At 39.6% G+C, this 13,345-nt stretch overlaps 1 protein-coding gene across 3 annotated transcripts; it reads left to right on the forward strand.

The window, feature by feature from the left end:
• Window positions 1-15: 15 nt before the first annotated feature.
• On the forward strand, window positions 16-12,511 carry ddhd2 (DDHD domain containing 2). 3 transcript variants are annotated; one of them, XM_086314188.1, is made up of 20 exons: window positions 16-147; window positions 669-860; window positions 2,439-2,631; window positions 3,755-3,951; window positions 4,079-4,168; window positions 5,528-5,648; window positions 5,750-5,839; window positions 5,913-6,054; window positions 6,175-6,383; window positions 6,481-6,542; window positions 6,647-6,763; window positions 6,899-6,994; window positions 7,210-7,386; window positions 7,496-7,522; window positions 7,981-8,136; window positions 8,436-8,538; window positions 8,613-8,774; window positions 8,982-9,086; window positions 10,379-10,547; window positions 10,634-12,511. In XM_086314188.1, the coding sequence occupies exons 2-20, from the start codon at window positions 741-743 to the stop codon at window positions 10,713-10,715; spliced, it is 2,418 nt and encodes an 805-aa protein (XP_086170314.1). In that variant the 5' UTR covers window positions 16-147; window positions 669-740; the 3' UTR covers window positions 10,716-12,511. The 3 variants fall into 3 exon arrangements, with proteins under 3 accessions (XP_086170314.1, XP_086170316.1, XP_086170315.1); XM_086314190.1 differs by lacking the exon at window positions 8,982-9,086; XM_086314189.1 differs by lacking the exon at window positions 7,496-7,522.
• The last annotated feature ends 834 nt before the right edge of the window (window positions 12,512-13,345 follow it).

The following is a 13,345-nucleotide window of genomic DNA, read 5'->3' on the forward strand; positions in this document are numbered from 1 at the left end:
TGCTCACTCAGTAATGTTCATATTTCCGAGGTCACTGCAATCTAGCATCGTTTCAGGAGGCTGTCCTCGGCTAACCGAGCTAGCCACGACAAGATAGAATAAACAAACAATTTAAATCCTCTGCATTAGGTCTTTGTGAAGTTGTCGGTGAGTTTAACTTAACAGCTGTCTGTTACTAATGCTGTGATGTCTAATAACACTGTTTGGAAACAAAAAGAACTGTAATAATAGCGTCCCGTCCAGCCATTGTAACTCAGTTAGCATAAACCTCAACCAGCGCTACAACTCTTGGCCTCGGCGATTGTGTTTTTGCATCCTTTAAAATACAAGGCTTACAACGTGGCAGTTAACCATGAACATTGTTTTAGTCAAGATAATGTACAGCGTTTCCCTGCCACGTACGTCATCACAACTTATCATACAGCCGTTGTGTGAGTGAACTTTTAGCTTTTTGTATTTCCATTCTGTTCACCGTTGCTGACCAGCAGCTAAGGAGACAGCTGTCAGTTTATCCTTGGAGCTTAGCTGGCTCTTCTTTTCTCACCACCTGTGATTCTCCCTGTGCCACAATCTGCTGCAACACTTTCACTCGTTTTGTATTTTTTGTTTTTACACGTTGTAACAGGTTATGTATGGGATGCCACTGACTGTCTGTGTCATCCATGCAGAACTCTGTTGTTACATGTCCTGTGACTGTGTGGCCTTCTGCCCGCTTCATGTAAGAGTTGATCATCGAGCTCATGTCAGTCAGTGAAGGTGAAGAGGGGGGTCTCTTTCGGGCTGCCCCAAGCGATAACTCCCAAGACCTGCTCGACAACCCCACTAAGACAGTGGCCACGGGGAGCACACCTGAGGATCAGGTGAGGGTACATGCATAACCATGGGGGGGATAAATGTTGCTGGATGCAGCAACACTAACCCTAATATGAATTTAGTCCTAACCTGTTTCACCAGACATAAAAAAGTGACAGAAGGGACTATAAATGAAATGAAATGTAGCATAAATGACATCTTGATGCATGCTCAATCATCCAGGTAAGTAAATCTCCAAAAGTTGATTCTGTTCATCTGGACGTAGCGTTTTGTGGGAGAAACGTTTCGTCACTCATCCAAGTGAGGAAACGTTTCTCCCACAAAACACTACGTCCAGATGAATGGAATCAACTTTTGGAGACATAAATGACATATTAGCAAAAAACAAAAACCCAAAGGCATGAAGGATAGGCTTGAGCAGTCAGATTTGGAGATTTTTATGCTTGATCTTCTTTCTGATGCAACCCCCAATGGATATCTGTCTCCCCCCAGAAAGGAACCAGGGATCTTTCCCTTGTTAGCCAATTGTGTAAACCACTACTCCGTAGAGCCACTTAATAAAGGACAGCAGGATAATGGGAGTAATTTTTAAACTTCATATCCCAGAAGGTGATTATGTTTATCTGGATGCAGTGTTTTCAGTGGGGGTGACTTCTTTGCCTTTCTGGGACTTCCTTATTAAGCATGCATCACAATATAAAAGCCATATTAATCTAAATTAAGATTTTGGGTTCCCAGCCAGTCACTGGCCAGTCTCTAGGCCTGTCTGACTGAGGCTTTAACTTCACCAATCTGCAGTTTGAGAGCCACTCTGGTAGTGTGTAGTAGTAATAGATGGACATTAAATAGTGTTTGTTTTTTGTGGTTTGACTCGTTGTAAAGTTTTAAGTAAAGCAGGTAATGCAAAAGTGACAACAATCCTGGTGTGATCATCTGGGCTACTGTCAGAATATCTCTGCCTGTGACTTTGGAGTTTTATCATTTACATTCCTGATGGTTTGTTGCTTTTCCCCCCTGCATGACATGTCATTAAATATGTGGTACAGTTAGCTGTGTGCCTAACAAAGTCTCAGGGAGAAATTTTACTTGCAAGATAACAGCAAGATTTAATTCCTAGGGAAGGTTCTTCGGTCACATTCCACTTTATTCTCAGTCATTATAAATCTGTCCAGATGCTTAATGCAGACTGATTTGGCTGCTGTCAGTAATGTGGGCGGGTGTTGTGTCAGGCACTGTTTGACACAATGAATTGCCAAAATTATTACTGGCAGCATTGTGTGTTAACACTGGATTTTCAGTGGAAGTAGATTGTTTACAAGCTATAGTTTTATCAGTTGTGGAAAGAAGAACAGACAAGAGGCAGCTTGTGAAGAAAAGCATAAAGTAGGGCTTTGTGCTTTTTACAAAGACAAGGCCTAATCCTGTCTTTCCTGACACCCCTTGTTCTGTCTCATGGTTTGGGCTTGCTTCATAGGATTTTACAGAAAGACACAGCCTGGTTCGGACTTTTGAATTTACTGGTTCTAATAATTGCTGAGTTGAACAGTGCACTGTTCCAAAGACAGTAAGCACAGGAAGAAATACTGATGTCAGATTTTGATCATGTCGCCATAATTTTTCTTCAGGCTTCACCTGTGGTGGACGAAGCTTCTCCTTCTTCAGCGTCCTCTTTCGAGATGCTTGACATGGAGTCAGCTCATGCTCCTTACCAAGAAGTGCAGCCTCACTGGTTCTTCTGTCGACGTGCTGATGACAACACCTCCTGGCTTCCTTTCAGCAGAGAAGACTCTGACAAACTAGAGAATGCCTTCACCAACAGTAAGAATGTATTTTACTTGTACGTTATAAAAGATACTGTGTACTTAAATTATTACAAATGGATAGTCTGGGGTTATATCAGCAAGCATTTTTCTGGGCCTTTGTTGACAGTAGGGTGTGGTTGGAGGGTACGAACATGTGTTTGTCAGTTTGCTTAACAAAGGTCATAAAAATGGATTCTATACTGGGAACAAACAAACAAAATCCCATTTGAAAAGCTGGTTAAAAAAAATTTTTTTTATTAAAACTTGTGATTTTCCTTTAAGGAAAATGCCAGGAAGTAAGACCTGATTTTATTGTATCCAGGAAAAACTGCATAATCCCTGTGTCATTATTACAAAAGTTGGCGTTTTCCTGGAACAACTGATGGAAAGATAAACTTTCAAAACAGTGTTGCTATCACTGGCTAAATGCCCAGTAGGCCATTTGACTGTTCTGTTAGGACATGCTCCCTGCTATTAACAATTTAACCAACCGAAGTTCAGTTTCAGGGTTGGTTTGGGTGTGTCTTAGTGTTCTTAACTCCCACTGACACACTAACGTTTTGAACATCCCCATCCAAAGGAAAACGAACGCAATAATAAAACAGCGGTATAAGAATGTCATTTTAAAAGTATGACTCTTTGAACAAATAACATACTCCTCAAGGGTTCAGAAAGATGTACTTATCAGTAGATAATTTTACAATATTTAAACACCAAAGAAAGAGTCTAAATCTACGTTTAGGGGGAAGCATGTAGTTTTATTATTATTATTATTAATATTGATCTTGTGTGTGACAACCGCAATGAAAATATGAATGGTGTTGTACAAAATGTTGTCAATAAAGGTTAAGTTGACAAATAAAAGAGTATGAGTGTCCATTAAACTAAAGACGGACGGTGTTTCTAACAGCAGGTACATGATTAAATTATTTCAGAAGAATAAACTTATTGTTCACTTGGTGATGCTGATGAAGTCACTGATGAGTGACCAGTAATTGCTGCAAAGTAAAACGTGTGATCAAATTTAACTTGTAAAGTAACTTCTTTAGTCCTGTAAAAATAGCATACGCTGTAATTAAATCAAAGCACCAGAGTGCTTTCTTTATTTATATCTGCGTTTGTATGTTTTTACCTCGCAGTCAGCGACGAGGGCGAGGAGGATAAGGTGGTAGCTGTGGAAGGGCAACGGTATGATGTACATGTCAAGGAAAGGAAGCGTTACGCTGTGTATTGGGAGCAAGCTCCCTCTGAGGTCCGCAGGTGCACCTGGTTTTACAAAGGAGATAAAGACACCAGATTCATGCCTTATCCTGAGGATTTCAGCAAGGATCTGGAGGTAGTCAGACACAAATAATGACCTTTCACCAGCACTCCTTCCTTCTCTATAGCTGACTACTTTCTAACTTTATAGTCTTCTCAACTTTGGTCTTAAGTAACACTTTTAATATATAAATATTTTGCAGGAAGCCTATAGGAAATCAGTGACTTCAGATGAATGGAAGAAGAAATTGGATTTTCCCACTGGAGAGACTGTCATCTTACACAATCCGAAGGTAAAGCCTGCTGTTAAAATATCAAAGAGTGATTCTGTTCATGAGACTGGCACCCAAAGAACTATTTGCATACTTAAAATGTTTTTTATTTCACTGAATTAGAAACAAAATGAAAGCAAATTACATTTATTATATTAAAAAAACAACCAGGAAACAGACCTTATTTAGATAATAAAATATTAGAGATTTTCTCTACTGTGAACCTGCTGGGTAAAATTTTAAAAAAGCCACCCATTGCCAAAAACAATCTTCTTATGACTAATGTGATGTGAGCTTGGAGAGCACTCACAAAATTATTTAATAGCACTCCCCCTCTTTTATCTTATAACAACACTGGCTGATAACCCAGAGCTGTTATCACAGGAAACTTATCAAATTTTACATTTTGGCAAAGAGCAGGTGCTGTTAATCTTTTTGAGAATGGAAGACTTAAAACATTTGATTCACTGACAGTTCAGTTTAATACATCAAATCTTATACAGATATTTAGAGATCAAAAACTTTGAGTCTAAGCTCAGATGACTCAGAACTGTTAGATAGATTTTTATTTTTTTTTTAGATATCCAGATGCTGTTCTGAGGAGTTAACTTTGAGCCTGGGTAAACTTTCATGGCAGTTTGCAGCAGGCATAAAAAGTTACAGTATAATATTTTACCACACATCTGCACATGTCCGTTCATCTGTTGTAAGTACACAACAGGAACCACTCCAGACTGTCCCAGTTTCAAATGTAAGCCTCGTTAACACCAGGTTGCATTGCAATCAAATGTGCCGGGCACCACTATGTTCAAGTGTTAACGCAGCAAAAGGTCAACAAGTTTCAGCAGATCTGTCTGGTTTGGAAGGTTTGGAAACAAAAGAAAGATGCAATCCAGCCTTTTTTCATGTTAGCAAGGAAAGCTATAATGGTGATGTGGGTCAGAGATGAGATCCTTGATTCACACACTGCTCCCTTTTCCATGTGGAAATCACAGGTCTCAGAGATGTGAATAAAAGAAAAACTTGGACACTTTATTTATGGAAGGACTTTACTTTTACAGCAGGAATGGGAGAGGCCACTGGAACTTGTTGGGGTTGATTCTAATTTGTTTAAAAGTAGATGACACGGACAATTGCCACATTTTTGTAACTGGAATCAAATGACATGGATGACATTTGTTCATATATTACTCATTGTTGTACTTCACCAAACTATTGTGCAAGCGTATTGTTTTGGGTCACTATTATTAATGTCACAACTTCTCTTACTTTATGTATTATTGTATCAGCATTGTTTTTTGTTTATCTTTAAAAAAAAAAAGATATAATTAAACTTATTTGTCACCCATATAAGTCTCTACCCACTGTTTTTCTTCTCAGTTGATAATGCAGTATCAGCCAATAGGATTGCAGGATGACTGGGTGTCCTCCCCCTCAGAACATACCCGGCCAAGAACTGTCAAAAGGGGAGTAGACAACATCTCTGTAGAAATACCTGATGGTATGTATGATAATGTGGTGAAAGCTACTCGTCACCAGTTTCAGAAAGTATCCCACACAGTCAGCGCTTTAGGCTCATCATATTTGTACGTGTGTTTGCAGGTGAACCAGAAAAGGTGGACCATGTTGTCTTCATGGTGCACGGCATTGGCCCTGCGTGCGACTTACGTTTCCGATCCATCATACAGTGTGGTAAGTTTCTTTGTTTATATGTATATATAAATGTTCCCATGTGTGTTTATGACCTCTTTTAATATCTTTCCAGTGAATGACTTCAGGAGTGTTTCCCTATCCCTCCTGGCCTCTCATTATAAGCGTGCTCAGCAGGAAGGTCAGGTGGGCCGAGTAGAGTTCCTCCCAGTCAACTGGCACAGTGCTCTACATGGAGATGCCACTGGTGTTGATGAGTAAGTATGAACAGAAATTGGACATCAACAAAACAGGATTTCTCTGTTGCAGTCCAGCTCATGACCCTGTTAGACGCTTTTCTTGTTTTCTGATTTCTCTTGGTCTTCCCCACTTCCCAGGGACATCCAGAGGATCACTCTCCCCAGCATCAGCAGGCTGAGACATTTCACCAATGACACTCTGCTGGACTTGTTTTTCTATAACAGCCCCACTTACTGCCAGACCATAGTGGACACAGTGGCCTCGGAGTTCAACAGGCTACATGTACTCTTTAAGCAGAGACACCCAGAGTTCAGCGGGACAGTTTCAGTAGTAGGCCATAGCCTGGGTTAGAGATGTGCAAACGCAGAAACTCTCGCAATCACAAAGAAGTGGGACCTAAAATGCAGAGTTTTAACTTTTCTGCTTTGCCTCTACTTCTGCAGGTTCACTGATCCTGTTTGATCTGCTAACCAATCAGAGGGATGAATCACAAGCTAGACAAGGGGTACAACATGACATTCCCAGCAAAGAATAATGAAACTTTACTGATTAGGAAAGATTGTATATTTCTTCATGGCTTTTTCAGTTCTATTTCCTCTTCTACGTAAGATCTCTGGTGAGCCCTGTCATCTGAACTGCAACACACTGGAGCAGACTCTGAACAGACTGGGCCTACAGCAATATCTGGATGTGTTGCAGAACGAAAACCTGGATCTCGAATCTCTGGTAACACATAATGAATATACACACTGAGAGAACTGAAGGTTCTATCTATGGATTACATGTTGTATACTGTTCACATAATAACACCCACTGAGTCATTTGATCCTACTTAGAAAACCAATTAATCTTCTTTTTTAGGCTCTTTGCCGTGACAGTGATCTTAAAGATTTGGGAATTCCTCTTGGACCTAGAAAGAAGATCCTGAATTATGTCAGAAGGAAATGGCTTCCAGAGGTCTGGCTCATTTCAATTATGTGGATTTTCTTCCTCCTTTTTTTTTTTTTTTTATTTAAGAATTTGTACTTGAATGAAATGCAATTGGAGAATATTGGTGAATTTTAGTGATTTACATGAATTTGCTAATTTACTTTCCTTTTTTTGGTTTAACATAGTTTAAGCCATGTTTGGAAAACCTGCTGATAATGTTTTATATTTCTTATTCATAACAGGACTGCAGGATGGGAGCAGTGTGTCAGGCACAAGGGCCACAACTTCAGCCTGAAGTGACAAGTACTCAGGATGGCAATGAGTCTTCAGGATTACCACCTCAGCAGTTCCACTTGCACAGGCCGCAGTCTGTCACTAGTGCTGTGGACTATGAGTACTTCGATGTGGGCATTGGACAGGTACAACACATGCAGACAAATACACCATTGTTATTTTTGCTCGGGGGGTGAAGCTTTGATGCATCACCTTCCTGCTTCTCTCCTCCCCTCCGCCCGCTTACCTGGACAGACCAATGGAGGCATAGCCAAGGGACAGGTGTGTCTCACATGGTGTCCACATACTCTTCGGCTTTGTCCTTTGCTGTCTTTGACCTAACTGTGTCTGGAGTTTCTGTTCATATATACTTCAGTCAGAACAGGGGGCTCTCAAGGGAGCTAAACTACAGCAGATCAATGATAAGAGAACTTTTGTCATATTGTGCCATTATTAGGGTACCGTGTTTGTCCCTTTGAAAGGTACATCCCAGTGCCATTGTCTGTCTGTCCTCACACTCATGAGTCAGTCCTGCATGAGTGGCCATCTCCCTGGTGTCCTCCTCACCTGCTGGTGTACTTCCTGGATGTTGTAATATTTTCAGATGGCACAGCTAACCAAGGGAGAAATTTCTATCGTGTGTGTGTGTGTGTGTGTGTGTGTGTGTGTGTGTGTCCTACAACAGAATCTGTTTAAATTATAACTCACTGTAACAAGCTAACCCCACCATTTTTCCACAGGTATCCATTGATTACCCGCAGCTTGAATTCCACCCTCAGACGTTTTTTGCATTCGGTTCTCCAATTGGTATGTTTCTGACTGTACGTGGGCTTAAACGCATCGATCCAAACTACACCTTCCCCACCTGCAAGAGCTTTTACAACATCTACCACCCAGTGAGTAACTCCTTACTTAACTCAAATGCCCACTCTGATTCTGCACTCATCTCTTAAAGAAACCTCACCTGCCAGTATGAGTTGGGGAAAAAAAGAGGAAATGAAAAATGTTAACAGCATTAGATTAAGGTAATTGGATTAAAGTAGACAGCTTCTTTGCTCTTTACTACTTCTTTATTTAGTTGTTGAATTCAAGATTTGCCAAAGAAATAGTTGGTATATAGACAAGCACCTGCTGGACTCTTTCTCTACTCACATGATGAAAGAGGTCATCTTTTATGTCTTTTATCTGTGTTTAGTATGATCCTGTTGCCTATCGGATAGAGCCCATGATTGTTTCCGAGGTGGACCTGGAGCCCATGCTAATCCCTCACCATAAAGGCCGCAAGAGGATGCACCTGGGTATGATTATTTCTCTGTACTGAAATAAGCTGTACTATTGTAGGAACTCATTTCCGTTTCTCTTTGTTTTGTAGAACTAAAGGACAGCTTGACCCGAATGAGCATGGATTTGAAGAACAATGTTCTGGGATCATTACGGACTGCGTGGCAGTCCTTTGCCAGACTGCCGGTTGCTGCACTGCCTCCGGGGGAAGGAGGAGAAACTACAACAGAGAAAACCCTTGAGGAGACGCAGGGTAAATAACGCATGTTCATTTGCTTTATTTGTGTGTGTTGTGTGTGTTGTGTGTGTTTGCGTGTGGGAGCGAATGTGCACACGTGTGTCTAACTCAGTCTCCTCGTACTCCTCTCACCCCTCTCTGCATGTTGCCCTCCTCTGTTCTGCTCTATCTGGTGTTTTCTTCTGCTTCCCTCACCCTTTACTACTTTACTATGAACCTCAGCCTCAGCGGCAGTCACTGCTTCTACTAAGAGGGAAGACAAAGGGGCAAATTTTTGGACTAAAATACTGGCGTGGTCTAGTGCCATTCATAGGCATTACTTTCGAGGTAAGCTAGCATAGTCATTTGCGTGGGGTTGATTAATAAAACAAGTAATTAACTCATTGTAATTTATAGCTGCTGTAACATTGGTTTAATGACCTTTTAGTCCTCTCTTAGAAAGCTCTAAGCCTATGAATACATCATTACTCATCTTGACCTAGAAAACTAACATGTTTCCAGTATTCATACAAAAGAGGCAGAATTAATTATTTCTACTTTGCTGCTCAGTTGCAGAGGTTTACATCGGCATTTACATTTGCTCATATACAAAGAGGGAATATGATGTATTTTTTCCTGTAGCTCATTACTGACTCAGGCTCCGTTAGGCTTCTGCCTCCCGCTTTTCCTTTTAGTTCTGGCTGGTGGATCCTCAGTATCATAAGCCGGTGTAACTAAAGCAGTGGACTGAACGAGCAGCACTAGCAGTTTTAAAGCAGTCAAGTTTTCTTTTCTTTCTTTTTTTAATTACATGAGAAATTAGCTGGAATATGATATTCATCTGTAGACCTCGTGCAGTAGCTACATGTGGGTGCACGTCCTGCAATTAAGTGACAGGATACCGGTTTTTTGTTTTTTATCTCAGGGCTCACAGGTATTCATTTACAACCTTATTCTAATGGAATGTTATTTGAGAGTTTTTATGTTTTAATGTCAGGATTACAAGCCAGTACATGCAAAGATAGATTGAGACGCTAACAGCCAACAGCAGCAGGTTCATCAGAAGTGCATTGGGGTTTTTAGGGGAGCCTCGAGGGATTCATTGCAAGCTAACAAGCACATCAGTCAAAACTACCCCAACTTACTGACATTTACTCATGATTTGCCTATAACTATACACGTACCTGATACTACATAAAATGAACTAAAATGTCATAGTAGACAAGTATTGACAAACCTCCTTCACTAATATAAACCCGTAAAACACGTTTTGTTTGTTTTGCTTTTTTAAGCCTAAAATGTATATTAACTAATGCCATGGGGTAGCGTCCCAACCCCATCTGACAGGATCTATGATGGTAGTATATACTGATTGATGTTTGGAGTAGACTTCTCAGAGTATTGTTAATAGTGTTTGCAGAAGTGGATTTAGCTGCACAGTTTGCATTTAACTTTTATTACTCTGTAAATTTAGTTTTGTGTTGCTCACTGCAAACAGCACATGCTTCCCTCTTTGCTCTCACTTAGTTATCTGTTAATTATTTTACCACAGAGGGTAAGTAAAAGCAAAGAGCCTCCGTTGGGTGTTGTCATGGTTTCGGTGCGTGCAGCCTTGTTTGAAATGATTTCTATCCCTTCAGGAGGGTTTGATGAGGCAGAGTCCTCAGAGTCAGTGGAAGAAAGAGAGCATCGTGAGATTAAAATGGGGATGTTAAATGGAGGTCGACGCATCGACTATGTGCTTCAGGAGAAACCCATTGAGAGCTTCAACGAGTACCTGTTTGCCATCCAGTCTCATCTGTGTTACTGGTGAGTTTTTCGTATCTGTGCAGGGTTGATGGAAATGATTTAAATATTTTTACTTCAAATAAAAGGTTTGTCTTTCTGCTTGTTAGGGAATCGGAGGATACAGCTCTACTGCTGCTGAAGGAGATTTACGACAACCTAGGTGTGGCTATCGAACAGCCACAACAGTAGGAAAGTTGTATAAATGAAGAAATGTTTGCCTGATTTTAGGAAAATGAAGGACAAATGATAGAGCCAGAGTTTGTACATTATTTTTCCAGAATGCCTTACTGTCGGGATGATACATGCCTGCCAGAATCTATCCAAACCCTTCAGTAGTGACAGTTTGACTCCAGTCAGGTGATCTAGGTTCTTCTTTTTTGTTTAACCTTAATTTAGGATGGCAGCTGCTTCTTGCCACTACAGGAAGCACCGTCGTGCTTCTGGTTGCACTATTTTTAATCATTCTTTACTTTACTCTTCTTTTACTTCAAGTTGCTTAGTTACTGAAATATTGTGCTTACAACTACCAGAAAACCCACACAATACCTTTGTACTTGTTTGTCGTCGCATGTCGAACTAGAACTCATTTTCAGGTGGCACTTTCAACAAAAACATATTTACGATTTCATTCATAAAATCAAAATGGCACATATTCTTTTATATTTATCTATAGTCTGTAAAAAAATTTATAGATTTCCCAACTCTGTGCACAGTCTGCAATCACACATGTAGAGTTGTTTTGTTTGACTTAATAGGATTTTTGCTTTATAAACAGGAAAATGAAAGTTTATGTTTTGTCTGTTACGTTTTTCTGGCAGCTCTATTCTCTCTGCCCACATCAGAGACACTTGAAACCCAAAGCTGCTTTCCCATACATTTGTGCAGCGTTTTGGTAATGTTGGTGTCACTCCTGTTACTTCACAAACATACTGCTGTTAATGTAAGTAATGTTTGTGTCTAACACATGTATCTGTATGAAGGAACCATGATGATGTTTGGAAATGCAGGTGTCTTTTTGTATGCACTCTAAGTGTGGGTTGGTATTCTATGTTTTAAGATTGTGTAAACTAATGGAAAGGTCACATTCACCCACTCTCCCTCAGTTTTGTACCATTTCCTCTTTACCATGTTGTTGCTTCTTTGCATTTGGCCCAGCAATGCATCGTCTGTCCTAAAATATAGTTGCTTCGGATTCAGACTACAGTCTTCGGGCAGTTGTAACTTTGGCGTTATCCACGAGTCAGATTTTTCTTATCTCCTTCTTTGTACTGAAGTTTTGTAAGTCACCCTTTCTGTTTGCACTGCATGCACTTCTTTTTTAAAATAGCACAGAGTTTTGCAACATATTGTGATCCTGTTTCAATTCTTACGCTCTAAAATGTTAATGAATATTATGCACACGGCAAAAGAATTTTGTTGTAAAATTCATAAGAATTTCATTTCAAGTACAAGATGTATTAAAAGATGTTTCAAATGTATTTATTTTATATAAAAATATATATTTGTTGGGAAATATCAGTATTATAAGTAAGATAAATTTGCATATCAACCAACATAATGTCAAGACTATTGAGTTAGAAACTGTGTGTGTTAGAGTAATTTACCTTTTGTAAGACTCTTTTATTATCACTATCAGGGTAGCACAGCCCTCTGCACGTGACATTTGCATAAATAATAAATTAACCTGCTCAGCTGGTTCTTTTTCTTCTTTTAAAAATGCACTAAATGCGCCGTAACCATGACGATGTTCTGTAGAACCTAATGATTGTCTGTAAATTTCACTTTATAAACCACAGCCATGATAAACAGTAGAAAACAGGACTTAATAGTCCATGAGTCTTCTTCAAAACCATAACCATTGTTTTGGGCACTTTATACTGATATACTGTTATATACCAAATACAAAAAAAATCCTTTCTGATACCCTGTAAATGTGGTTACATGTTTTGTGTGCCATAATAAAATATTCCAAATGCGTTGTGCTTTTTCAGGTTTATTGAAACATGATTGTTTTGAATTTGAAATAAATAAATAGCTTTTGTAGGTTTACTTCTACAGTCCATGGACTTCATCACATGTTGTTTCATTCCTTAAGACACTCCACTAGACCTTCACTGCAGCCACTGCTGCTTATTTGTGGGTCTCTCTGCTTTCAGTTTTGCCTTCAGTAACTGTAAAGCTTCTCTGTTCCATTTGCGCTGTGAAGTGGTATCTGATCAGCATATGTCCCTGTACACTCACATCATCAACAAATGCTAGTGGCCCAGTTCCACTGGTATCCGCGTATGTCCGTGCCATGACACTGTTGACTGATAAAATTCTAAAAATGCAGCCAAGATGTTTTTTTTTTTAAATATCAATTTCCAACTATTTACAGAACAATCAGGCTTTCTGCATCAAATAAGATGCCACACAAATTATTTGTGCCTCTCCAAAAATGAATTTCTGTCATCTATAAGATGAAGGAGAACATCACAAGCCTGATAGCTGCAGGCCTGAAAGCAGGAGGTGAATCACTCCTGTTGTCTACCTGGAGACAGTGTTTAAATTGCAGTCTGCCTTTAGTGGCTTTTTGGCAGCAACTGCGACATTCAGCAGTCGCCTTGTAACCTGCCTGATGAGGCTGTGCTCCATGTTTTCTGCAGTCATAGATAAAAAAAAATATGTACCACAGCCTCATCAGGCAGGTTTCCATGACAAACTTTCTGTACATGTATATTAAATTTCATTTTCGTGATTTTATGAGCTTTTTCAAAAGTGTATATATATATATTTTTTAAGTTCATAGATTTAAAAAAAAAAATCTTTTACTTTATTTA

This window comes from Aulonocara sp. 'chitande type north' Nkhata Bay, linkage group LG12 (assembly GCF_057382095.1).
Source record: "Aulonocara sp. 'chitande type north' Nkhata Bay isolate Kocher_YH1m ecotype deep benthic linkage group LG12, A_spYH_male_GT1.1, whole genome shotgun sequence".
Lineage (NCBI taxonomy): Eukaryota > Metazoa > Chordata > Actinopteri > Cichliformes > Cichlidae > Aulonocara > Aulonocara sp. 'chitande type north' Nkhata Bay.

What these genes read in the sequence shown, in the direction of transcription:
- ddhd2 (XM_086314188.1), top strand. Translation starts at nt 741, where the DNA reads ATGTCAGTCAGTGAAGGTGAAGAGGGGGGTCTCTTTCGGGCTGCCCCA. An exon ending in CCGATCCATCATACAGTGTG is followed by an intron (nt 5,840 to 5,912) that starts GTAAGTTTCTTT and finishes ATATCTTTCCAG; the next exon opens with TGAATGACTTCAGGAGTGTT. An exon ending in AGTAGTAGGCCATAGCCTGG is followed by an intron (nt 6,384 to 6,480) that starts GTTAGAGATGTG and finishes CTACTTCTGCAG; the next exon opens with GTTCACTGATCCTGTTTGAT.